The sequence below is a fragment of the Malurus melanocephalus genome, unplaced genomic scaffold (genome assembly GCF_030028575.1).
Source record: "Malurus melanocephalus ecotype Western Australia unplaced genomic scaffold, MMel_1.1 scaffold_240, whole genome shotgun sequence".
Classification (NCBI taxonomy): Eukaryota; Metazoa; Chordata; class Aves; order Passeriformes; family Maluridae; genus Malurus; species Malurus melanocephalus.
In genome coordinates, this window is record NW_026623472.1 from 184,525 (window position 1) to 210,324 (window position 25,800).

Here is a 25,800-nt window from a genome sequence, read left to right on the forward strand (position 1 = left end):
TGAAATCTCGTCTGTATCAGGGTTCTGAGCACACTAACAGACTAAGCTTGTCCTGCTCAGCCTCATCTGAAGCTTCCACATGTAACGCTTTCCGTAGGTCCAGAAGCTCCATTCAGGGTCAGGCCTGAGTATTCAGCACTTGCTTGAGCTATACCTGTTACAYGCCACATCTCCAGCCTTATCTCCTTGAAGCCCTTCAAGCCTATACTGTAGGTAGCTTTGTCTCAAATTCTTCGCCTCTCTCTTACAGATTGTGCTTTAGGATAATGGTGTTACKTTCACCTTAAGTCCTTCCATTGGCACTTACTCCCTTTGATTCTGTAYGGATTCAGTATGAGAATTCATAAGTTCCTATACCAGTTCAGCTGCTTCATAGYTCATCTTTCCTGAGACTACCGATGAGTCCCGTTACCAGCGCCCAGCTGTGCCCGCCGTGCTCCAGCCGTGAGGGGCTGCGCTGTGCTGGTAACGACTCTCCCAGCGCTCAGACTGCCCACAGCTCCCGGCTTTTCTCCTCCCTGGAGGAGCCTTAGTCCTGCTCCCCAGCATTCCCCTGGCTCCTTACTCCTGCTCCCTAGCATTCTCTTTTAAATKATTTTAAATGGATTACAAGTCGAAGTAAATTGGTGGAGCTTAAGTGGACTTAAGCTGAAGTCTTCCCTCTTCCCGAGTTATGTGGGCATTCCCGGGTTCCCAGCCCCTCTCCTGCCTTTACACCATASGCAGCCGTTCAATACGGGGTATTGCCTTGATGCATACACCGAGACTGAGGGCACCCTTTCCCCGTCCCCTAACACCGAGATTATCCCTATCCCCGGCTCCGAGCCCCGGGACAGCGCGGCGCGGACAATACGGCTGCGGGGAGGGGCGGTAGCGCGCACGCACGCACGCACGCACGCACGCACGCACGCGGGCACGTAGGGCTGTGGTGTGCGCACGCGTGGCACGTGTCGGCGTGGGCATGATGGCGGAGCGGCGCGCGGTGCCCAGTGACCTGTTCCCCCTCGTGCTCGCGTTCCTGCGCGAGAGCGGCTGCCAGGGCGCCGCGCGCGCCTTCGCCAGGGAGGCGGCGGCGGTGAGCGGGGAACGGGGAATGGGGAACGGGGCGGGACAGGGTGGGGATGATGGACCGATCGAGGGGCTGGCCGAGTGACTGGCACTGCCTAACGCCCCCTCTCTCGCTTTAGAAGGAGCAGGACCCCAACGCGGCCTCTCTCCTGGACATCTTCACCTACTGGCTGCGGTAAGTGCCCCCCGGCTGTGGGGAGCCCCTCCGCCCGGCCCGCGCCCCGCAGGGCCCCGCTCAGCCCTTCTCCCCGCAGGTCTCCGGCGGCCAAGAAGAATAAGCTGGTCCCAAACGGCGCCCCGGCCAAGAGGAAGCCGTCCACCAGCAGCAGTGACAGCTCCAGCGAGGAGGATGAGAAACCCCCGGCCAAGAAGCCAGGTGGGTTTGTGAGCGGCTCTGGTGCAGACCGCGGTTGTGTTTGGCATTGGCTTCTCAGCTGCATTTAGATCTCAACTAAAGCAGCTCTTTTGAGGTCTTCCAGCAGCTATCAGGCACTAGGTGTGTATTGACTGATGTGGGTTTTGGCAGGCCTTTTACCCATGATATGTAGGATATGTTCATTTTAGCTAAGGGTCATRTCTTTATCTTGTTACAATTTAGGCATAGCAGTGTTTGTGTCTCATAGAAGGTTTTAGCCATTCCAGAGCAATGCCAGGCATCTGTACTCACCTGCCTTTTGTGTGACATTGCTAGCCTTTTCCTCTCTCAGGCTGATGTACTAATGYTATCAAAAAAATCATCCCTCCCCTGCACTTTGCTATGTGATGAGCTGTATTTTTCCCTTTTATCTGAAACTTTCCTAATATCTTTTCTTGATCACTGCAATTACACAGAATTGTGTGCATCTAGCAGCAGATTTGCAGCAGGGAAGAAATAAATGGGGAGAGGGAGAGACACAGAAAGAAAATATGAGCCATTCTAAAACTGAATTTGAACTTAGATACAATGTTTGTACTTGTTTGGCAGGTCTATTTAAGCTGGAAGGTGTGCAGACCCAGCTAATATTATCTCAGTTTGGGGGKGCTCTTTGTGGGCTATCCTTTTTGGTGATAGAAGTCTGCACCTAAATTTGTGTGTGACGAAGTCTAGAATTGGTTTTATCTGCTTGCTTACCCATTTTGGAGCYATCTGCTGCACGCTGCTCAAGAACAAAGTCAGTATTATGAACTTCAGTTGTGGTKTAGTAACCATATTATGTCCTTTTACCCTGATACCCACTAGTGCAGGATATTGGGACATGAAAATAGTGAATTAAYTTGTCATCAGTGTATGCTGTCCCATATTTTCAGCTAAAGCACCAGCTGTGCCCAAAGCAAAAGCAGTTCCTACAGCCAAGAAGGCAGAGAGCAGCAGTGAGGACTCCAGTGACGATTCCGACTCRGAGGAGGAGAAGAAGCCAGCAAAGGTTGGCTTTTCTTTCCAGCCTGTTTAATGCATGTTTGATAGTGATGAATAATGGCAAGTTTGGCCARCAGAATTCTGTCTGAAATGAGGCTCACTTGTCCTGAACTATGAAGTGCCCAGGCTACTGCAGGTGCAATGCAAAAAGACATTTCTGTGGTGGACAAYAGGCCATTTGGACTGCTCCCAGGGAAAATTAATTTCTTGTCTAGCACCTACTTTGTTTTGTATCCAGGTCTGCTCCTGGGTTTTGTCCTAAGACTCTCAGAGCTTCCYTCCTTGCAAAGATTTACCTAAAATTGCTACAATAAATTTGATCTTTATATATATATGTATGTGTTTATGTAAAAGGAGTATCTTCTCTTCCCTTTTTTTTTTTTGGTGCAGTCATAGTCTTGAATTAGAGGGGAGGAAAAATGATATCAGGGGAAGAAGAGTGATATCATTGTTCACTAGAGGARACCAGCTAGAGTTGCCCAGTCAGTATTTTCAGTCTTCAAGCTACTGTGATCTGTAGAAGGAGGAGAACAGCASCAGCCTCAGAACTGCCCCATTTTGAGGATGCAGAACTGAAGACTGATGTGCAAAGGAAGCTTCTCATGTGTTTCTGGGAGGTTTTCTAGAGCCAAATTGTTATACAGGGATTTTCAGACAGTGACCACTAGGCAGAAKGGTGTTTTCAAATCAAARTGGTAGCCTTTGTGAAATACAGCTGTTTCTATGCTCTGTGTGTGTGTCTGTCTTACTGTCATCATTCTCATGACTACGAGGGTTTATCAGTTTTTCCTCCTGTTGTTTAGAAAGGTGCAAAACCTGTGGTGAAGCCAGCTGGAACCAAAATCCAGCCTCAGAAAAAAGCAGAGAGTTCCAGCTCTGACTCAAGCAGCTCAGATGAAGAAGCACCAAAGAAGCAACCACCAAAAGCAGCTACACCTAAATCAGGTACATCTCACCTTAAGAAAAGCGCAAAATTAAAAAAGCAGCGGAGTAACGCTAGGGACTGTACCTACAGGCAAAGGCATATATAGTAATGTAGCAGTCTGAAAATCTCCTTTCACTGCCATTTGCACTCCAGTCCAGTCTCTTCTGACACAAATATAGAACTGAGTGCAAGTAAAACATCTGGTCCTGAACACTACATTGTTTGATTAGGTAGCTGTGGTCGGCAATCTTAACCATTTATGTTTTGTTTTTGCCATTGTTTTCCCTTCAAAAAGCAGGGAAGATCTTTACTTAGCTTTTAGTCTTGGAACTATCATTATGCTGGAAGAGACAGTTTTCAGAAAACTTTCCCTAAGGTCACTATAATATAAACCCAACAGTTTTACAGTACTACCTTAATCTGTGTTACTGGYTTCTGTGGTTCATTTCTGTCTAAGATACTCACTGCTCAGTGTCATTATCCCTCTTCTACCATAGCATGTTTCATAATGTCCCTTTTTGCTTCTTTCAAAAGGAAGTAAAGCTGCCCAGGCAGCCACCAAGGTTGTCAATGGAAAAGCAGCAAGCAGTAGTAGCAGCAGTGAAGATTCTGAGGAGGAAAAGGCTGCACCAAAAAAGGTAAATTTGACCATGAAAAACTTCATGAACAGTGCACAAGTCTAGTAAGACTGGATGGTATCATCTTGCAGGCACAGACTACACAGATCCTATGCTCAGTGTAACTCTTACACCTCCCGCTCTTTCATACAGTGGGATTATGTGTTCTAGCATCACTCCATKCACTGCTTTCTGCCATAATAACTCCTTATTGCTTTCTCTGCTCTTTCCTTTACAAGAAAACATCTTGTTGTGTCATAACCATATTGTGCCTCCATTATATAAAATTGCTTTGATCTGACTCTTTCACATTTAGCTGTCTCTTCCACTAGCAAGTGTTTAAAAATGTTTTCTGCAAYACAGAAATAATCAAAATAGTTTTTATCAGGTGGCAGTTTCTAAATGTAAGTCAGTCATCTGCCCCTTTGTCCAGATGAATTCCAAATTAGGGGTTCATGGAGCAGAAAACAATAGCAGAGGACCTAGAAAGATAACGATGCTTATGTGTTTCCTAAAATTTGCATTTGAGAATCTCTGTTACTTTCTTCCTTTGTTTTCAGAATTTGTTCTTGAGTGAGGTGTGGAATTAAACAAGATCCACATTYAGTTGTCCCCACCAGATTTCTGCAACTTCCTTTTTTAATGTGTATTTGTTTTGATAAGGCTGTTCCCAAGAAATCATCTCTGCCAAAACCTGCAACTACTCAAGCACGTCCTGGGAAAACCAAACGTGGCAAGAAAAGTTCCAGTAGTGAGGAYTCATCTGACAGCTCAGATGATGAAAAGCCACCTGCAAAACAAAAGCCAAAGTCTGGTGCGTAAAAAATGCYAAATAGGTTTTTCTGTGAAGTGTCCAGGGCTGTTTGGTTACAGTCCAGCTGATGGGCTACATGAGCCTCTGTTCAGTATGGTATAATGCCTTCAGGATTCCAGTAGAGAGCTGGTCTGAGTAGGGGGTCAGTCAACAAAGGTCAGTGTGACTCTCCAGCAAGAGGATTTGAGAAGGCAGTAAATGAAAGCAATGAAAAATTGACATGTCTGGCTTTTTCTGGAAAAGTTTGGTGACAAGCTCCTGTTCTAAAAATGCAGAGAAAATTTCTGCAGAGATGGTTGGATCAGCTGAACCCCAAGGGAACAGTTAGCRTAGAAACAGGGAGGTAGCAGTGGGGTGGATATAATCTTTCAAATTATAAGATAGTGTTGGATTGTAGCTACAGAAGGGGAATAAATGGAAGTGAGTAGCAGAAGAACTTTATACTAACTACAGCAGACATCTCATGCTGCTGACATTATCATGCAGGTATCTGAATGCTGTGTCTCTYTTCACAGGTCAGTACAGTGCTGTACCACCTCCTCAAGGAACACAGACAAAGAAGGGCCTTGCTAAGGCACCTGCAAAGAATGCTGAGAGCAGTGACTCCTCAGACAGTAGTGATGAGGCAGAGCAGGTGCCCTCAAAGGCAGAAGCAGGTATGTTGTGAGGAGAAGAGGCTGCAGGGGAAGTACTACATGGTGCCATCAAAGTTTTGACAATGTCTTGCCTTCCTCGAAAAAGCCATTTGTCTTTGCTCWGTCCTGCTCTTTGCTTTTCTGGAAGCTTCTGATTAATTTAAAGGCATTCTATACAACACTGTGTGCAACCTGTGRATCTGAACTGTGGTCAGGTTGGATTCCTTTGCGCATCCTAGTTTGAAAAGTCATTGGGATCTAGTTTACTGGGAATAAACCAAGTTCTTAGTGGCTTCCAGTGGGCTGGCTGAATGGCTGGTGTGCAGAGAAKGGAGCAGTTTCACATCTGGAAGGGTTTGGATCTTGGGACAAAGGTTTGGTATGGATRTGGCCTGTTAATTTTGAACTTGCTTTTGCAGGCAAAGCAGTAGTAGCTAAAACAGTCCCTGCCCCCCAGAAGAAAGCTGTGACTAGCAAGAAGGCTGAATCCAGTTCTGACAGTGACTCAGGTAATTCTGGAAATAAAGTTCTGATTCTTTGGTGTTAATGTTTTTATTGGCCAAGTTGCTCTACAGTGCTGCATCTAAGATCCTTAGTGTATGAGCTCAAGAGCTTCAGAGTCTCCATGGCTAGCAAGATGTGAAATTGGAAACCAGCAGCCTGGTATGCAGTGTGGAGTCTGACCACAAGACAAAACCATTGGCAAGTGCAGAAGGGTCTGCATATTGCTCAGTGAAAAGGGTGGGGAATCACGCATCAGGTTTCTCTCGCAAGGTTAATGGTTAAACTCTTTCTGAGATCTGTTTCTGGGGATTTTGTGTTTCTGTTACTCCATTGTGTAATAAAGATGTAATTACCATACAAAGTACAAAATAGACTTAAAAGTTGCGTGCCTTCTCCTGATGTGACCCTAGGGACAGGGGCAGTGTGCTTTGTCTCTCCTGTCAACTATTTAAGTTTCCTATATGTTGCATTTGGCTCCAAGTTCCCTCCATATGCAAGATGTGGCATATCAACATCTCTGGTGCCATGGCAGCGATTGGATGACAGSTGCCAGTCTAAAGACATCTAGCCCTAGCACTAGGCCATGTGACACTCCAGTGAGTGTCARCAGTTCTGTGTTTTCTGGTTTTGTTGCCTCATTTCTCTCAAAATTATCAAATTTTTGATTGCTGTTATTAAAGTGTTCAGAAATATTGGAATAGATCAGGTTTTGTAGTCCAGTTTTGCTTAATACAATACAGAGGTGTATTTGTACTTGGCTCTCCATTCTCAAGCTGCTGCTAAACTCATCTGATACAGGAGGTAGCTAAAAGGAGATACTGTGCTGTTGCTGCCTAACTTTGTATTCTTTGTCAACTTTATCTCTTAATTTTTGTATGCTTTTTTTGATCCTTACCACATAACTACTTTTCTCAATGTTTCTTCTCCCTGAGTTTGATGATACAGGTACTTTCTCCAGTTCTTTATTCTGTACCTCTTATCCTACATTATTCTCCAAATATCTTACTTCTTTGTGCATGTATTAGTGAAAAACTTAAACTGTTTCTGCTTTCTTCCAACAACGAAGACATGTGGAAAGAGTAATGCTGTTCCCTGACCRTTCAAGTGTTCATCAGATGCTTACCAGTCACCTAGTGGCTCAGCCTTGAGCCACAAGCCACTTTGCTTTTCACTCCCCCATGAGTTACATACATGTTACTACTAAAGTAATTTGTACATGMAGCCTGTTAACTTAAAGAACTTTTTTTTTTTTTAGATTCTAGCTCTGAAGATGATAAAAAGAAGGTAGGAAATAAGCTCCCAGCTAAACAGCCTGTGATTAAGAATACTTCCAAACCAGCAAAAGTAGTTGTCAAGCCTGGACAAGCAAAGAAAGACTCCAGTTCTTCCTCAGACAGCTCAGGTATTGGGGTGGGAGAGATGAAGAATTCTACATGCATGCTGTTCTTTTTTCAGACCTCAGTGTTTCTAGGCAGGGTCTGAGGGTGTGGTTGGACAGGAATACCCATGGCATTGTTGCTATAAGCAGATACTGAAGTGCACTCTGTCAACACTGAATCTGCATATTAGCCTTGTCTTGAAGGAATGGAACTTAGTCTTGATTGTTCTTTTTCTCTCCATTCTAGATTCTGATAGTTCTGACAAGAAGGCAGCTCCTGCAAAGCCCACAGCTAAAGCAGCAACCCCTGCAGCAAAGAAGTCACCAGCTGCCACCAAGAAAGCACAAAGTAGCTCTGATTCAGACAGCAGCTCTAGCAGTTCTGAGGATGAGAAGAAGAAGAAAGGCCCTCCAGCTAAACCAGCTGGCAAAGTGGCTAAGCCCGTGTCCAAACCTTCTACTTCAGCTCCCAAAGCAGACACATCTGACTCTGATAGCTCAAGCAGTGAAGAAGAAAAGCCAGCAGGGAAAMCAGCCCCCAAATCTAAAGGGGCAGCAAAAGCAACTGTGGGGAAGAAAGCAGCTGCTTCTAGTAGTAGCAGCAGCTCGTCAGACAGTTCCAGTGAAGAGGATGCGAAACCCAAAAAGGCTGTGAAAGGGGTGCAGAACAATTCTAAGGCCACTGCCTCCACAGAGAAAGCAAAAGCATCTGCAGCAGCTGCAAACAGTGTGAAGTCTAAGCCAGCYGATGGCAGCAGTAGTAGCAGTGAAAGCAGCTCTGAAGAAGAGACTGGAAAAGTCAATGGAGGTATTACCAACAGTGTGGGAAGTGGGTCTGTCAGGCAGTTACTGAGCTAAGCATGAATGGAAGACTTTCTGAAACAATATTCAGTCTAATCTGTGTGTTACTAGATTATGACATCTGGTGCGGTAATATGTGGGAAGAGCTAGTTTTGAATTTGGTGGGATCATTTTGTCTTGCACAGCTGCTAGCAGTGGAATTTGTGGTAATGTAAAGTACATTTCTGTGTAGTCGTTGCTAGTTGCAATCTGTGCATGCACAGGGTTTAGTTACAGCAAAGCACACTGCTGGACCACCTTGTCTGTGTGGAGTGGGGCATCACAGTTGATGCCTCAGTGCACAATCTCAATCCTTGACCCTCCAGGAGGAAAACAACTAGTGAGCTGTGCAAGTGTATGTGGTATGAATGCAAGATCTGGCAAATTTTGATCAACAGAACTCTCTCAAGTATGCAAAATCATTAGTATAGAGCTACCCTATTAAATTATTTTTATCCATCAGGATAGGATGGGAAGATCCTTGCTGACTCAGAATTTCTGTTAGTGTCTGGTACACCGGYCTGTTTTGTGGGTGAACTAATGCAGGGACGAGTTCTCACACCTGTGTCAACACTGGGTTTGCTTTCTGGGGAACAGAAGCCATTGCCTTTCCCCACACTGCCTTTAAAATTTTGCTGCTGTACATCTAACAGGCACAATCGGGAAGAAACAGAAGAGGGAAGATGTTCAGGAGCCAGAGACACCACACAGTAAAAAAGCAAAGATCAAAGCCAAAACACCACACACAGTTCCCAAGGTGAAACGGGTGAGTGAGGGTGGACTGTGGCAACTGGCTGAAGAGGCATCTCTGCCCTCTGAACAAGTAGGCTTGTTTTGGGTTTTTCTGGGATTTCCAYAGGATTATTTGGTTTTTTACTCTCTGTTCAAGCAGTTAAACCTTGTCTAGACAACCCTAGGGAGTGCACATAAGTACATAATATATTCTGGGCAAAGCTGATTGGCTGTGCTTGCACAGGAGCACTCCTGAGCCACCTGACCCGAAGCAGGGAAAGAATCGTGAATCTGWGAAACATTTAAAGATTGAGGTGAACAGGACAGGGCAAGGAAGGAGGTTGTCACTAAGGGAATAYTGTGTGTTTGTATGTGCTTACTGTATCTCGTTTTCTTTCTAAACAGCCRTCCTCTCCATTCCGCCGCGTAAGGGAAGAAGAGATTGAGGTGGATGCCCGTGTGGCTGATAACTCATTTGAAGCCAAGGTATGGCTAGGTAGTGCCAGAGTGGTAACACTTGGTCTCTGCAAGTACACATCTGCTGAGCAGCCTTGGTCTGCTTGTGGGGAATGGTTTTTGTAAAAACGTCTTCCACCAGGAGGAGCATGTGAGCAGCAGCAGGAGATGCATGGGAGAGTGGTAACAGCTCCAAGTGTGMATGTACTGGTGTGTGCTGGGTATGGTGAAGTGCAAAGCCTTGCTTTTACTCTTGAGTACTGACTTGAATTTCTTTTCCTTCTCCCCCTCCATCCGTCACAGAAAGGAGCTGCTGGTGACTGGGGTGAGAAGGCTAACAATATCCTGAAATACACTAAAGGCAAATCTTTCCGCCATGAGAAAACAAAGAAAAAACGAGGAAGCTACCGTGGGGGCACTATATCGACCCAAGTGAATTCCGTCAAGTTTGAAAGTGACTGAGAATGATTCCTTTGGAATTCATAAACCACCTGCTCACCAGAACATCTTGGATGGGCGGATGGACATTATGGATGTCAAGTCTGCCTGGAATGCTACCTCCCCTAGCCCCTTGTGGGGCAGGCAGCTCCAGTGTAGGGATATGGGAAAATGGTTGGATGTTTCCCCCTTTTATTTCTAAATTTTTTTAGTCTCCTAATTTGAAACCATCCTTGAGCTGGTGTTACTGGCACCAGTAGGGTGACCTCCAAGACTTATATTTTCTACAGTCTTATTTTAAAAGGCTGACAGTAATTTTTACTTTCTGTTTCCCGCCCATCTAGTAGAAAGAAATCATTGTCCTGTATTTTAACCTCTCATTTCTTTTTCACCCAGTTGAACTCTAATACCTGTGAAAAGCCAAGTAWTGCCACTTTGAGCCATTACTGTAAGAAAACCGACTGATTTGAGCATTCTGCCTGTAATCCCCAACCCCACCTGACATTTCAAGTTTACCSTTGTAGTGTTCCTCTTCTGTACAGGGTTCCTCTTCTGTGTTTTCTTTCATGGGTTCACCTTGCAATAAATACCTACTTTCCTCTTCCTTGCACTCCTGTGGAGGCCACTAACCAGAGTACTTGGAGAAGCAGTCTCTAAATATCTTAGTAATTGAGTAACAGTATCGATCATAGTTGTGACATGGGGGCTATTGTCAGAAAGACCAAGGTCYAGTACCGCTGTGGCACTCATGATAACACTTCCATTAGTGTAGCTGGGGAGTAGAGTTGTACAGAAACTTGACTGCATGTGGTTGCAAAGTTTTACTGTGTGGGAAGGGAAAAGAGACTGAGGAGATAGAGGCCTCTTTGCAAAAAGCAGAGCTAGATAAGCAGTGTTTTTGTTTCAGATGCTCTGGCTGCCATGTGCCATTACTCCTTGTTGTGTCTGAACATAAAAAGTGCCAGCTTATGCTTACTGCCAGCAGTGTGAGCTGTAGCTTGTTAGAAGTTGAGATGAATGTATCATTAATGCCTTAAATTTCTTTTTTGAGTTGGATCACTTGCTCTTTGAGCTGTTTTCCATCTGTTAAATCCCTCTTGACAAGTAAAATGCCAGTTTCCCCTTAGCACAAAGGCAAGTAAAGCCTGGTGCTGTAAGTTTTGAAGTACTAGCTACAAGTATATGGTCAGTATGGGGAGCCACAAACAAATTGAGAAACTAGCAGCCTAAACTGAGATTTCATGAGCAACTGTCCATATAATGGCCTACTGCTGCTGAAGGGTGGGCTTGCTTTCACTCCACTTGTGTGACTGCCTCCTTACTTGGGTGCAGTTTGCATCAGGTATAACATACCCAGATMCTTTGCCCTCTCTTAGGTGGTTTAAGTTAAGTAGTTTGAGGAGCAGTGGACTGAGCCCGTTGCCAGTACAAATTGAATAGTGGTAGTGCATGTTTGGGAAATAGAGTAGTGGGCTGTGACATCTGCTTACCCTGTGTGMTGAAACTGCCAGCCATTGAGAGACAGTGCAGGGCCTGATTTCCATGTTTCCATTCCCTCCCTAAAGGGTGTTAATGAGAAGATCCTTGTTACAGGAAGCTATGTTTGTGTGCAAAGCAGTGTCACCTAATTGAGGGTTAGGTGAGACTTGATGAGCCACTCCCATCTACATGAGTGGCAGCTTTTTCCAGTGAGCATTTTTCAGGACTTCCCTGTGGSTTGCACAATCACTGGGGCCTGGATTCAAGTCTATAATGCAGAGGGGCCCAGGAGACCATGGTTATTAAAAGAARGTAAAGGTTAGAGGCCAAAGGAAGGTGGGAAGAGTATTTTCTGCATGGGCATTTGAACATCTTTCTTGAAGTTTGCCCTCTTTTTTCTGTTTATCATCAGGAGCTTAACATTTGAAACTCCTTAAAATACTTTTATGGTTTGAGGTTTTTTAAGAAGTCTATAAATGTGAGAATTTAATGTGTCAGAAAATAAAGATTGCTGCCTTTGTAGTCTGTGTGGATCTGGATCTGGTATTTTAAGATGGAGTAGTGGGAAGAGGGAGGGTACCAGTGCTCGGGGGTAACAGCACTGTTTACATCTGTCTACAACCACTTCTTGCAATCTTACATGATTGTGGGTATGTAATAGACCAGCAGTGAAAGGTGGTCTGTGCAGCTGGCTGGTGAGAGACTGCAAGAAATTTCTCTCAAGGGAAACTGAGGCTGCTCAAGTCCCTTCCCTTMAGAATATCTGGTTACGTCTCAAGCATTGCTGCCAAATTGGCTRTATGGCAGCTGGCCATATAAGCAGCACTAGCACATGGGAAGAAGAATAGGCATAACTGAAAAACCCTGTATAGACCTAATTAAAATAAGTGATTTCTGTGTCCCCTTAGATTTCTTCTTCCTGTATGTGTGCAAGAAAAAGAAACTTGCTAATAGGTAGGACCTTGTGGAGATCTGGAGTGCTGCAATGCTCAATTCTACCCCTTGCACKATGCTCTTAGAGAAAAGGTGGGATGCACCAGGTGCATTGGGCTCTTGATTGCTTTGTAACCAAAGCTCTGCCGTAGCTTTCCATCTTGAACGTGGTGCTGTATGAGAAGGCATAATACYGTCTGAAGTTTCAGCAGAGGATGCATATAATGTCATCGGCCTCACGGGAGATCAGCACCTAACTGAGCAAGTGCAACAAGTATTAGGGTAAGAAATGCTTTGTGAGACTCAAAGCAAAGTGCTTGACACACCTGGGAAAAATTTCTCACAAGATTTTGCAGTTGCTAGACGCGCTTAATCTCTGCTCTACTGCTGTCCTGCTGTAGTCCTGGTTCCCCTGTGCTACACTGATGCAGTTACAGCTGTGGTTACTGCTGCAACTGGACCAACAGCACATCSCCCTCTGGTGTGTGCTGAAACGCTGTCCTTCACATCCCGGTTACCTTGCGCACCATCCTTTCCCTTTTGCCGTCCTGACTGTCGTGTTCCTATCGCACTCCCCTCCAGGGGTSTTGGCCCTGGGGGTGTCCGGGCAGAGCCCAGCAGCGGTCACTGGAGCGATGCTCTGACGGCGTTCAGACGCACTGGCCCGGCCGGTGGCACAAGCTGCAGCTGACGGGCGCTGCCCGCTGCCGGGACAGCCGGTGCGGCTCTCCGTGCCTGCACCGTCCCCTTGTCGCCCCGCCCTCGTGCCACAGCGCCGGGCTCGGCTCGGCCCATCCCGGGGTGCGGCCCGTGGGCCGGGGCTGCACCGCCCGGCCCCACCCGCGCCCGCCGGCTTGAAAGGGGAAGGCGGGCGGGTAGCGGCTGCATCCCTCCCTTCCTCTCTCTCTTCCCTCCCACTTCTCGCATCGCCGCGCCTCTCGGTCGGGCCGCGCTCCGGCGGTTCTCGCTGCAGGTGGGTGCCGGCGCCGTGGCGGAGGGTTGCGGGCGGGCGGCCCGGGAGGAGCCGGTCCGGCAGCCGCTGCGGACGGTGCTTCTCGGTCCGTTCCACCGGGGAGGCTTCTCGGCTCCGCAGCGGCGGCACTGCCCCTCTGCCGGTCGTCCTGTCCTGCCCGGCTGCCGTGCGAGGACGGTCCTTTCGCCCTGCGGCGCGGTGGGGTCGGTGGGGTGTTCAGCGGGGGGCTCGGGGTGGCCGCGGGCGGTGGCTGCCAGCCGCGCTCCGGGTGAGTGCTGCAGCGCTGGGCTGAGCTTGTAGGGCTGAGGGTAGAGGCACCTGAACCCTGCCCGGCCGGGGAGAGGGGGACAGGGACTCGGTCTGAATTCCAAGCTGTCAGCCGGACCCCGGCTCTGCCCGGACGCGTGTGCGCAGCGTGGGTCGCTCCAGCGAGGCTGCTGATGGGCGCGAGTTCAGCATCCGCTYCAGTGCGCAGGACCGGAGCCTTGGCACCTGGACACGCGTTCAGTGCTTTTGTGTAACTTGCTTAATCTTCCTTTAGAAGATTACATCTCGGGAGTATCTTCCATCTCCTGTTCTGCCTCCTCTTCCTATGCATCCTTCTTCAACCTCTGTTTACAGCAACTCAGCCAGGTCTCATTCTTTTGGTGTGCTCAGAGCCAAGAAGCACTTTGGTTTTTGGTTGTGGGGTTTTTTACATGAGGGCGTCAATTGTTTCATTGAAGATAAGACTCACCCCTAACTTCTCTACTCCTGTAACTCTGTCAAATGTGATCCGACTTGTCTGTCAGGACTTTATCAGTCTCCAGAGCTTTCTACACAAGATTTCACAACCTTCTGGGGTGTTTAAAAACTTTTCTTTTAATGTGACGCTTCTCTGCAGAARGAAGCTGAAATGGCAAGGTGGTAAGTGCGAAGACTCTTTTCCACCCCACTCCTCTTGACCACTTCTCTAAAGTTTGGTGCACCTGTACCTCCCCAGTTTTCAGTCTGAAGAACTTCTTTAACTTGACTGTCATACAAACATAGCTTCTTCTTRAGACCAAATAATGCAATGCCCTGTCATGTGCTCTAACTTTGAGGTATATGGCTCACATGACCATTTGGAAATGGCCCCAAGCTGTTCTTCTCTTTCATCCAGGGATTACAAATAATGTTCTGACTTGGGCTTCCACACTGCAGACCTCAGACCGTTCACAAGGAGTACAGTCTCACATTAGCTGCTTCTGGCTTGTAGCCGTGTTGTAAGCAAGAGGAAAAAGCTGTCTGGAAGAACTTGTTATTGCAGAGCACCCTGGTGTCACAAACCATCTCTGTTCCTTTTAGAAGACAAATAGGAAGCCTGTGGATATGGAATCGGGGAAATCTCACTACTTAGACAGATTTAATGCAGCCAGGTGGGGAAGCAGATGTGTGGTGTCTGACACCATGCCCTAGCTCAAGGTCTTGWAGACAGGTGTAGTTTCGAATACTGTGACTGAGTAGTGTTATTTACCCAGATGATTCTGGTTAAGCCAGAGTCTGTGATAAACTAAAACCAGAGGACAGAAGCCCACCAAGCCCTGGGCTGGATGTGATTGATTGTTAAACTTCTCTATTTCAACCTGTGCTTTGTTAAGTTTGCTTTGTACAGCATTGTATCCTCTAGGTTTTCACTAGAGATTGCCCTGGGCAGTTCCTGCTTGTAGTGCAACATCTTCCTGCAGTGACAAAATTGCTCTTGGAGCTGCATACCTGTCTGCTTTCAGAGTCTTGGCTTCCATAAATTAGCTGCTGCTAGGCTGGCTGTCATCAATGTGATGGTAGCAGATGGTCCTGGTTTTTCTGGATCATACCCAACAGAACAGGCAAACTTCAGTATCTTATTCCAGGAAGAGTTTTGAGCACCTAAGTGAAGATAYCTTTTGCTGTTGGTTTTCAATGAATTCTGCTGCTTTGCTAACTCCTGAGAAGCTTACAGTGAAAACATTTCTTACTGCAGGCAAGAGCTGTTTAGGGACTAGGATGCAGGAGTGGAAATAATTCAGCCCCATGGATATGGGCTTCCAGATCCTAGGCAGGAACTAGGCAGTATAAAAAAAGTGGGGGAGAGGGAGAGATGTAAATGGTAGCCCTTGCATTTGAGCATGTTCATTGCCCTTTCTTTGTGGGATTCTTTGCCTAGACTGCTTGCTGCTGGAGGTTTTAGTACTTCAGTATAATAAAAGGCACCCGAATTAAATGAGAGCTGTGGCTGTTCAGTTATTTCACTTAAGTTGATTGGTGTAATTTTCCTTCAATACCAAAGCCATACCCTGTCAAACACATCAAACAGGGCAAAACCATGTGACAAATTTCAGCCCAGTAAGAGGTTTCCCAGGCGCATTTCAGGGACTGTGCTCTCTCTGCTCCCTTTCTGCTGCCTCAGATTTCAATGCCAATGCATTTCAGTGGCTTTGAAAGAAATCTCCCAGCATCTGAAGGTGGCCAGGTGTGCAGGGTAGGGGGGATGCTGCTGCCTGCAGTGGCAGTCTCACTTCCCACTGCAGCAGACTCTGGTCCCGATCTTATTGAGGTGCYTGCTCTGCCCTGAATGCTGCAGAAGTGAAACTACGAACCTTTGTGGCATGGGCTTTTCCAACAGTTCCCTTGAACCCTTACTCTGGCTGCCAGTGTTAATTGTGATGTTACAGGCATTGCTCTGTGAAGATCAGCTAGCTGGCACAACTCCACCAAATACTTGTCATGAAAGCAGGGAAGGGTCTCTTGTCTCTTTACACACCTTCTCCTTGCAGTGGCAGGGTTATTTTTGCAGTATTTATGTGATGTAGCCACTACTCCAGACCACAAACAAGGASGTGGTTCTGTCTGCTCTGCTCTCAGGCCTGGTGTGGGATCTGTCATTTATGTGGATTTTGCACCTCTGTCAAGGCACAAGCTGTGAATTACCTTCCCAGAGAATCACACTCCCATGCTCAGGTATTTGAAGGTTTCTGTTGAAGACTTAYCTGCCTGCAGCAGCTGAGGCCCCATAGCCAGAGAGCTGGGCTGAGCCTGTGCTCCGTGCTGCAGACAGTGCTGCACTGACCACAGCACCTGCCTGGGCTGGAGGATCCCGCTGCAAAGCTCGTGGAGCAGCTTTGTTACTCAGTGTCAGCAGGAGGTAAACCAGGGCAGTAAGCAACTGGATTTTGAGCCTTCCTTCATCTGGATCATTTAGCCCTTGTCTGTGTTTGGGGTTTCTTTCCTCTGTGCTATCAACCCGAGATTGCAACAATGACTAGTTGCTGAAAAAGGAACAGGGAACACAGTACTGCCCTTTGTGCTGGTAGTTATGTCTTCATTACATCCCAACAGCACTAAAAATCAGGGATGTGCCAGGTTTATTCAGCACAGCTCTAGGACTGGAGCTATGACCAGGGTATCTCTCTGGATATGGRCAGATCAGAGACTATTTCTGGTGGTATTGAGCTGGAGTAAGAAAAAGGTCTCCTCCTGCAGGCTGGCATCGTCTCACCTCTTAGCAAGATTTACAGCCTCTCTTGTTGCCTGGGCAGAAAGAAGAGGTTCCTGAGCCAGTACCTTTAGGGATTGTGCCTGATTTTGAAAGGGATGAAACCTCCAARAGCAGTTTGCAAGTCTCACTGTGTCAGCATCTGCCCCTGACCAGAGGGCAGATTGACAATTTACCTGTCATTTGGATTTTGGTAGCCCCCAGAGGGTCCTGGCTGAGCTGAGGATCTCAGCAATGTCTGGCATATAGGTCTGTGGCATAATATAATCCTTCCTGAAGATGGATAACAATTTTTTTCTTTAAATAACTATTCCTTTTACCAGCACTATTTCTTCACCATTTACTTATTGCCCAATGAGAAAAYACCCTACCCCACATATAAAACTTGTGCTCTTCTTGGCATACTTATGTRTGTGTGTGTGACCCACTCAGTGCCACAGGACAAGCCTATACCTGCTTCTGTCCTTAACTCCCTGCTGTCCGAGAGAAGATAAAGAGTACATGGCTGCCATCCTTCCCTTGCTTCCTGGAAGTTGCATGTGCTCTGGATCTGCTGTGAATGTCATAGCCAAATGCTTTACCTTCCCTGGTGTCAGGCAGGGTAAGTTCCCTTTGGGCCTCTCAAGTAATCTGAGAACTAGACCAGTTTCGTGGGCTGTAGCTCTGTTGTGACCAACACTTTGTCCCAGGCCAACCTGTTTCTTGCTGGCAGGGAGGCAGGATGCTGGACAGATTCTTACTTTCCTTGTAGAGCTTATCCTTTCTTCTCTCCAGCTCATCACCTTTGTCTGTATTCTCCAGGAGCTCTTGTTCTGTGGGTCCAACTACCCCCTTTGTATCTGTTAGCTTTTCTCATGTATCTTATCACTTGTGCAGGCACAGCCACATGGCAGATTGTGGGAGTCCAAGCACTAGTAGGAATTGCCTTTGAAACAAGGGAGGGTCCCAACCAGCAGCTGCTCTGTTTCTTTCCCATGTCCTGTCCCCACATGGGACAAGAACGCAATAGAGGAAGAATATGGCAGTTTTACTCTCCCATGTCTGTGCCCTTATGTGCTTAGTTTGGCCAGAGATGCCCAGCTGCTAAGATAGTCTGAAGATTGTGTTTAGCAGAATCTTGTCCATTACTTTCTTTCCCACCTCTCAATTCATCAAGCACTAGTGGAGAGGCTGTCAGAAGATGTTGTGCTAAATTCCACTCTACCACATCCCTGTAGCCCCACAGGGGTTTAGTGTACAAAATCCAGTTCTAGTTGTTCCCTTYGTAAATTCTTCCCCTTCCCACTGCTGCTTCCTAGCGTGTCTGAACTGGGTCCTCAGAAAACTACTCTGCTTCTGACTATTCCCAAATAATTATCAYGTAATTCTTCTCCCAAAATAAAGCTAGGTGTGGGTGAGGTGTGTTCGCTTCCAGTGATGTAGCAACATTCCTTACACAACAGAAATCTTGGGTGTTTCACCAAACTGAAGAGGGGATGACGGCTTTAGGAGTGTGACTAAGGGGCATCAGAGTGCCACAGGTGTTGCATGCTATCTCTGGAGTTGCCTTCTGGATTTGTCTTCTTCTAGTGGATGAGTATCCTGACACCTGCTTTGCCTTCCCAGCCCTTTCCCCAGAGCCTCCCATCTTTGATCCATACTGGAGCAGCTCTCTGTCCAGACTGATGCTGTGCTCTCTGGGATTGCAGTTCCTCTCAGCAGGTCCTGCTGTGTCCTGGATTTGCTCCTGCCCTGTTTGTGCTGAGCAAGGTGCCTTGCCAGCCATATGAGGGCCAAAGCCAGAGCACACCTCATGGCATTCCCACCAAGCTCTGYAGGCTCCCTGAAAGCTTGCACAGACATCTAGGGTTCAGAGGGAACCAGCTGTTCTGGCTGGACAGAAATAAAAATGAAATCCAGCTGAGCTGGTTCTGTAGCGGTAAACAGGGACTGAGCAGCAAGTGTCCTTTCTTGCTGGCTCTGTGACCCAGCAAAGCTCCTCCAACCACTCTCCCTCTGTAACTCTCTGCGAGTCAATCTGTTAGTTTTTGAGCCTTAGAAGCACAGAGAGGAGGTCTTCTGGAAAACTCCCCTGGTAACACATTGATATCTGACTTTGATTGTTGGGATGTTTTGGTTTTGTTTTCTTTTTTTTAAGGGCAAGGCAGGGCAGATGGGGATGGATGTTCCACAGTGAAGCACTTCAGACTGCTCTCCTTTCCCAGCTCATGAACTTCTGACTTGCAGCTACAATTGCAGCTGTTAGTCGGAGAGTGCATGACAGAGATACTACATTAATGGCACACTTGTCTCCTTGCAGTGATGAAGATGATGAAGGTGCTACCGTGCCCTGCTGCTGCTCTTCTTTTCCTAGTGACTGCATTCACYGTGGAGCCATCTCACTGCGCCAAGGTGCTGATCATGCCCACCATAGTCTTTGACAGCCACTTGCGAGTCTTCATGCGGGTGGCAGAGGCACTGACTGACCGGGGCCATGACCCTGTGCTGCTGCTTCATGAAGGTCGGGATGTGGAAACCGCCCTGCCTGCCTTCCGCGTGCAGAGGTACTGGGGTATCTTCAGCACAGAGAGTGCAGATGCCTGGGTGCAGGAGAAGATAAAGCGTGTCTTTCAAGGGAAGATGACCGCTCTGGAGGTGTTTTCATTTTTGGAGAAGTACCTGGAAAACTGTGACCTAGTATTGGGAAACTCTACCCTAATGCAGCAACTCAAGCAGGAGCACTTTGATCTGCTTTTGGTGGACCCCAATGAGATGTGTGGATTTATCCTGGCCCACATCCTGCATGTCAAATATGCTGTGATTTCCACTGGTTTCTGGTTCCCAGCAGAGATTGGTGCCACYTCTCCCATTGCCTATGTCCCTGAATTCAATTCCCTGATGACAGACAGGATGGGCTTCTTTGGCAGGACTTGGAATCTCCTRGTCTATATCATGACTCGTGTGGCTACAAAACTGATCATCCTGCCCAAGTTTGAACATCTCATGGAGAAGCATAGGGTGGAGCCCAAGACATCCATGTTGAACCTTGTTCATGGAACTAGTCTTTTCTTCCTCTGTAATGATGTGGTGTTGGACTTTCCCCGTCCAACACTCCCCCACGTCATTTTCACAGGGGGGATCCTTGCTGAGTCTGCAAAGCCCCTTCCAGTGGTAAGTGCAAGAAAGCTTTGATCTATGATTGCACATTAATTGGGAAAGCTACTTTGTACAGATTTTTGGAAGAGCCTTGTAAAAGTTCTGAAGTACTGAGATTCTGGAAAGCTGCTTTGTTTTGGTGCTTGTGGGTGCAGCAGGGAGACAGAGAAYACTGAGGGCAGTCGGCTGCAGAGAGGAGATACAGAATTAAGTTGTCCACTCTGAAGTGGGACTTGGCCTCACTGTCCATGTAAAATGGTGTGTGGAATTCCTAAGCTGGAAGGGTTGCCCCTGGGACTTGATCGTGAAGAGTTTGTTTGCTCCTATGCTAAAGTGTAAATGGGAAGCAATTAATCTTCCTTTATTCATCACTGATATACATTAATCCAGAATTTCTTCCTTCACTCTGTTTCTCACAGGGCATTTCTTCCCTTGAGCTTGTAGTCTTAAGAAACCACAGGGGAGAGCTATTTTTGTTCCTTGATCGAATTCAATGTAGAATCTCAAAGTGTAGAGAATTGAGGGGTATCACCCCCTTTTTCTAAAGGCCCCACCCTGAAAACTCTTCTCAAGGATTTCTCCAGCCTRTGCCTCATTAATCCCAGTAATAAATTCAGAGGGCCAAGCTCCTAAASCCTCTGGCTGAAGACAGTATTGGGACAGGGCAGGACTTGTCTTACCACTTTTACAAACACAGAGGAGCAATTAACCTGGATAATAAAACTTGGGCAGTCCAGATGTCCTGGTGTCCTGACTAAGGATCTGAAATGGAGATAAGATTTTAACTTTCAAATTATTAGAGGCCTGTCAAGCTCTCTCAATGGCAACTTTAACTGACACTGTGGATGCCAATATTTTTCAGTTAAAAAAAAGTACCTTAAAAAGAACTTCTCCAGATGTGTCTGACTGCACATCAGCCTTTCCCACATGGCACAGCCTGCAGGTAATGAAACACATGTAGGGTGCTCTGAAAGCTGTGTCAGAGGGTGGCTGCCTCACAGCTCTTGCAAAATGCTGGCTTGGTCTAACCTGGCKGCGTACACACCTGCCTTATAAAGAAGGGAGTTGTTTGCTAGGGCATTACTCATTTGCTTCACAGCTTCCAGAACAGATCCCAGGGCACCTAAGGAAAGAATGATGGAGATAAGTCTGGAGCCCTGCAGTGGGTGGTGGCTGTCATGCTAGCAGGAAGGCATGTCTATGTCCATGTTACGGGATGCCAGCAGAAGAGAGGGCCTCTATAGGTCCAGGTGTACCTTAAAGAATGTCTTATCTGAAATGGAGCAGGGTTATATAATTATGATGTTTATTTCCTCCTGTTTGAAACACTATGATTTTGAATGCTTCTAATTAGGACTTGGTGATATAGAGATATGTATTTGAGAGAAAGTGGGACCATTGGTGGTCAACCATGCTTCCCTGGCAATGTCAATGCTGTTTCTGAAAGCAAATGTTATGGCCCAATTATGATGGATAACATAATCCAGTTTAGGAGTCATTGTGCTTCTATTTAGGAAAGGAAAACTAGCACTTTCTCTTCTGTAAGAGTTTCWGTGGTTGYACTGCTCAAAGGTTGTGAAACTCAWAAGAATGGAGAATCAAATTACCTCTGTTGTAAACTTTTTGACTTTTCRATTGTTTTAGGGCACTCTAAGCATTTTTGCAAAGATAGGCTTGCATCTCTGAAGCATGCAACAATGAAGAAATATTCCAAGAGTATAACACTAAGATGTGCTCTGTAACTCTTTTGTACTGTGATCCCCTAGCCTATAGACTACTATTAATATTCTGAATTAATCACTTTATTTTTCTCTTTTAGTAACATATTTTTTGTGTTATTCATGTTCTCCTACATGTTTATTTTAGGAAGTATCTATGTTCAAAAATAGATTTTTATTAAACTTTCCTAAAATTCCCCAATCCTCCTGACTGGGATACATGGGAAACTTGAAGCAGGACAGAACTCATAATGAGAAATAGACTTAGCCCAACCTGGCATAAAAGGGAATAGTCCATGTTTGCTCCACAGCAGCTATAGTAGCTGATTTTTTCTTCCTGCTACCTCCTAGCCTCAGTTGAAAAAAGTACAGACTCTGTTCTAGATACTGACCTGTTTATGTCGCATTACAGGTAGCCTCTAAATGAAGGACAAATAACTGTGGGATTTACTTCTCTGTCCAGTGATCGAAAACTAAATCTCTGACCTGCAAGTAGCTATCAAGGATGGGTAGAAGTCTTCTGTCAAGATGGCAAAGCCTTCTGCCACGTCTAGGAGTCTTTGACATTGGAGAGTTTTTAGGAACTCTCCAGCAAGATGTTTTCCTGACTGAGTGATGTGTCTGTTTTATCAGCCTACATCTAGAGACCCTGACAGGCTTCCTGTCTTAGTGGTGATGGGAAAATATCGTTCCTCTTTTTACTCCAATATTCTTTTCTGCTCTGGCTGTTCTRGTGTGGGCCCTATGCTTTCACAACCATTCTTGTCAAAGAGTAATTGTGTTATCTCCAATGAAGGAGAACAATGCTACGAAATGCAGCTTTTGGACACCTCCCTGAAAACTCCCAAGACCAGCAAGTGCTCAAATAATTTCTGTCTGTCTGAGTGCAGAAATCACAGTTGTTTTAGAGTTCAYTGCCTGGTGAAAACCTTGTAGTTTTGTGCTCCAGGTGGATTTGGCTTCATCATCTCTGTGGACAGCTTTTTACTGACAGCAGTGGGAAGGCACTTGTCTTTCTGCAACAGTACTTCAAGGCAGCTGTGTGTGTTTTGCCCACAGGGTCTGCGTCTCTGGGTGGAAGCAGCAGAAGCRGGTGTCGTTGTTGTCTCCTTTGGCATCGGGATCCGAGCTCTTCCAAGCGATTTGGTGGAGAAGATGGCTGGTGCATTTGCTCGCCTCCCACAAAGGGTGGTGTGGAGGTGAAAAGGGAATGGGATTAATTTTCACTTGAGTTGGATGAAGCATAATATTGAGGGGTGATTCATTTCAAATCACAGAATTTGCTTTCTGTATCTCRATCTGATTGAATTTATTGTTCTCTGTGTTTGTCTTCCCCCTTTTTCCCTTCCYCTGTCTCCTCCCACAGATATTTTGGTCAGAAGCCAAGAAACCTGGGTGAGAATACGCTGATGATGGGGTGGCTGCCCCAGAATGACCTGCTAGGTAAGGCTGGGTTCTGTRTATGTGTGTGCCGCTAGCAACATCCCTGGAGTTTAGCCCAAATTACAGCAAATGCGTATAAGGATAGCAGCACCTGTGTGGGTCTAAGTCTGTTGCTTCTTGTGTGTCTGATCTGTCTAAAACATGATCCTCACCTAACAGAGGCTTGAAGCTGCTTGGCTTCTACCTCCCTTCTCCTCCAGGCTCTACTCAGCAATTTTGGGCTGCCAAAAGCCAGATGTATTCCCAAAGGGTAGCATCCTCTCTGTTCAGCGTACCTGCTTTTCCCCAAACATACATCAAGACTGAGGATCCCCCTGGTAGTCCTGTTGCAACATGGAAGGCACTTGCTGACTTGCTGCTGTTTCTTTACCTGCAGGCCACCCCAACGTGAAAGCCTTTGTCAGCCACTGTGGTATGAATGGTATATTTGAGGCAATTTATCATGGTGTGCCAGTGGTAGGATTTCCTTTCTATGGAGATCAGTTTGACATCATGACCAGAGTGCAGGCGAAGGGCATGGGTATCCTCATGGATTGGAGCAGGGTAAAAGAAGAGGAGCTTTACCAGGCTGTCATCACAGTCATTTCTAACCCCAGGTGAGACATTTGGAAGTATCACACTCTTTCTTGGTGCAGACAGTGTGTAGGGACCAGTGTGTCTTTGTGTTGACCCTTACACAGCTTGTGGTGGCTTCTGGACCAAACACAGTTGGAAGCATTGGCTCAGCTGGCCAGACGTGTCAGTGCCTCAAAATGCCTGCCTTAGATGCAGTGCAAGAGGAAATACACCAGCATTTGCTGCTACAGAGTGTGATCTAGTCCTGTTTGACTGACTGTAATGTTTTAGAAAGTTTGCTGAGATATTGGGGATCAGGCCTCCTCTTCTCTTAATGCCAGTCTGTCATCAGAGAAAGTGCAATCACAGCCTCACATTGGGACTCCCCTGGTCTTGTCCAAACAACTTTCGGTAGAAACAGAGAGGGAACTGCAGCAATGCTCCATCTGTTCCTTCTGACAATTACTCTGCTCTTTCCTAGAACTGCAGCAGGAACAGAACAGTGCCATAGGGCTCCTGTATTCTAATGGGACATGTGCAACTGCTGGTTTTTGAAATGTACTCTGAGRGCTTAATTTTTAAAATATTTTATATTTCTTAGCTATTAGGAGGTGTTGCAGTTTGGTACCTTGAAGAGTTCGGTTTGTCAAGTGTGTAACTTTTGCTTGATGCTGGGTGAGGCTCTTGCRGTGCAAATTGCCCTCAGAAAGCACAATACTCCTGAACTCTCTGTACAGGTACCTGCAAGCCAAACTGTCAGTGTTTGTTAACAAAATACTAAATAAAATACACTCTGGCTTGTGCCTCCATAGCTGGCAAGTGCCATCAGAGTGGCTTTCAGAAGAACAATGGAAGAGATTTGCCCCTCTTTCAAGGTATTATTTGGGACTTGAAAGGATTACTGGATRTCTCAGACCACTTCTCAGGTACAAAGCTTCTGTCAAAAGGATAATTTCTTATCTCCCCTTGCAGCTACAGAAAAGCAGCCCAGCACATCTCAGCTCTGCACCTGGACAGACCAATGCATGCTCTCAACAGGACAGTGTATTGGCTGGAGTACATCCTTCGTCACAATGGGGCACCYTACCTTCGCCCTGCTGTCTATGACCTCTCCTTGTATGAGTACTTCTGTCTGGACATCCTGGCTCTTCTCTTGCTGTGTCTGGCYGGTATTGGATTTGTTCTCTACAAATCTGTGGTGTGGTGCAGAAGGAAGGGGGGTAGTCCTGTGTATCAGAATGGCAATTGCATGAAAGGCCACTTCACAGATGAGAAAAAACTGCAGTAGTGGCCAGTGCATTCCAGGGCATATCCCATCACTGTGAAATGAACTGCTGCTGTGCCAAGAAATGTATGGCATGCAGGCACGGAGAAAGGTGCAAGATCCGCATGTCTGGATGAGAAGAGAGTGGGGAGGGAGGAGTATTGCAGAGGCCTGTGTGCACACCTCTGTGTACGGCACGTGTGGGCGGGGGGGTGAATTCAGGCGTGGGTAGGAGCACTTGGCCAGGATGCTGGGAATGGGGCATGGGTAGGTAGACTTCCAGGGAGGAGTGCAAGTTCCCTTTGTATTGCACATTGGTTTAGACACTGGTGTTGCTCTTCTGGCTTTTTGGATCATGGAGGCTCTGGAGGTAGGAACAGCATTTCATGTGCAGCAGATATCATTTCTCYTCTGCCTTGTTACTAAGAGCCCCAGGAGTCAGGATACCTTTATGTGCAGATGAGAACCTGAAGCAGAGCTGTGGACAGGGAAGGGCACCCCAAAAGTATCATCTATAAGAGAGAAAAATCGGTCTGTTTTGAGTTCTATGGGTAAATTTATTCYTCCTGCTTTGGTCAACACTGCAATCCTGTTCGTGTTTGAGCTAAATTATTATTTTTTAAAATAAACTTACATTCTTTCTCCTGTGTGGCAGTTCTCTGGTGTTGGTTTAATGTGAACCTGTGATTCTTGTACCAGGAAGTTGTTCAAGCAAGATTAAAGTGCGTTTCCCTTCTCATTAATGCTGCTATGGTCTACACATACCTCCATCAGAATTTTTTGGCCTTTCTGCCGGTTTTCTTGCAGTGCCTTCCCTCCTCTGCTGGCATGTGGCACACACCCATGCCCATGGCATCTCCAAACCTGTGATGAGAGAAGAATCTGGAACAGATGCAAGTGACAAGACCATAGGATGAGCAGCCAATAGCTCAGAGAGCTGGTCATAGGCAATGGGCCAYACACCATATTTCTAGAAGCAGCCTGCTCACTTCCATGTGAACAGA

At 46.5% G+C, this 25,800-nt stretch overlaps 2 protein-coding genes across 2 annotated transcripts; both read left to right on the forward strand.

Annotated features, from left to right (window-relative positions):
* Nucleotides 1-929: 929 nt before the first annotated feature.
* On the forward strand, nt 930-11,804 carry NOLC1 (nucleolar and coiled-body phosphoprotein 1). The gene is made up of 14 exons (XM_057375131.1): nt 930-1,075; nt 1,188-1,243; nt 1,323-1,444; nt 2,356-2,471; nt 3,268-3,409; nt 3,924-4,027; nt 4,670-4,820; nt 5,336-5,476; nt 5,875-5,964; nt 7,215-7,361; nt 7,585-8,145; nt 8,831-8,943; nt 9,315-9,395; nt 9,669-11,804. The coding sequence occupies exons 1-14, from the start codon at nt 962-964 to the stop codon at nt 9,825-9,827; spliced, it is 2,097 nt and encodes a 698-aa protein (XP_057231114.1). The 5' UTR covers nt 930-961; the 3' UTR covers nt 9,828-11,804.
* A 1,284-nt stretch (nt 11,805-13,088) lies between these two features.
* LOC130578784 (2-hydroxyacylsphingosine 1-beta-galactosyltransferase-like) lies at nt 13,089-25,445 on the forward strand. The gene is made up of 6 exons (XM_057375134.1): nt 13,089-13,188; nt 18,981-19,831; nt 22,594-22,733; nt 22,901-22,977; nt 23,354-23,573; nt 24,505-25,445. The coding sequence occupies exons 2-6, from the start codon at nt 18,983-18,985 to the stop codon at nt 24,818-24,820; spliced, it is 1,602 nt and encodes a 533-aa protein (XP_057231117.1). The 5' UTR covers nt 13,089-13,188; nt 18,981-18,982; the 3' UTR covers nt 24,821-25,445.
* The last annotated feature ends 355 nt before the right edge of the window (nt 25,446-25,800 follow it).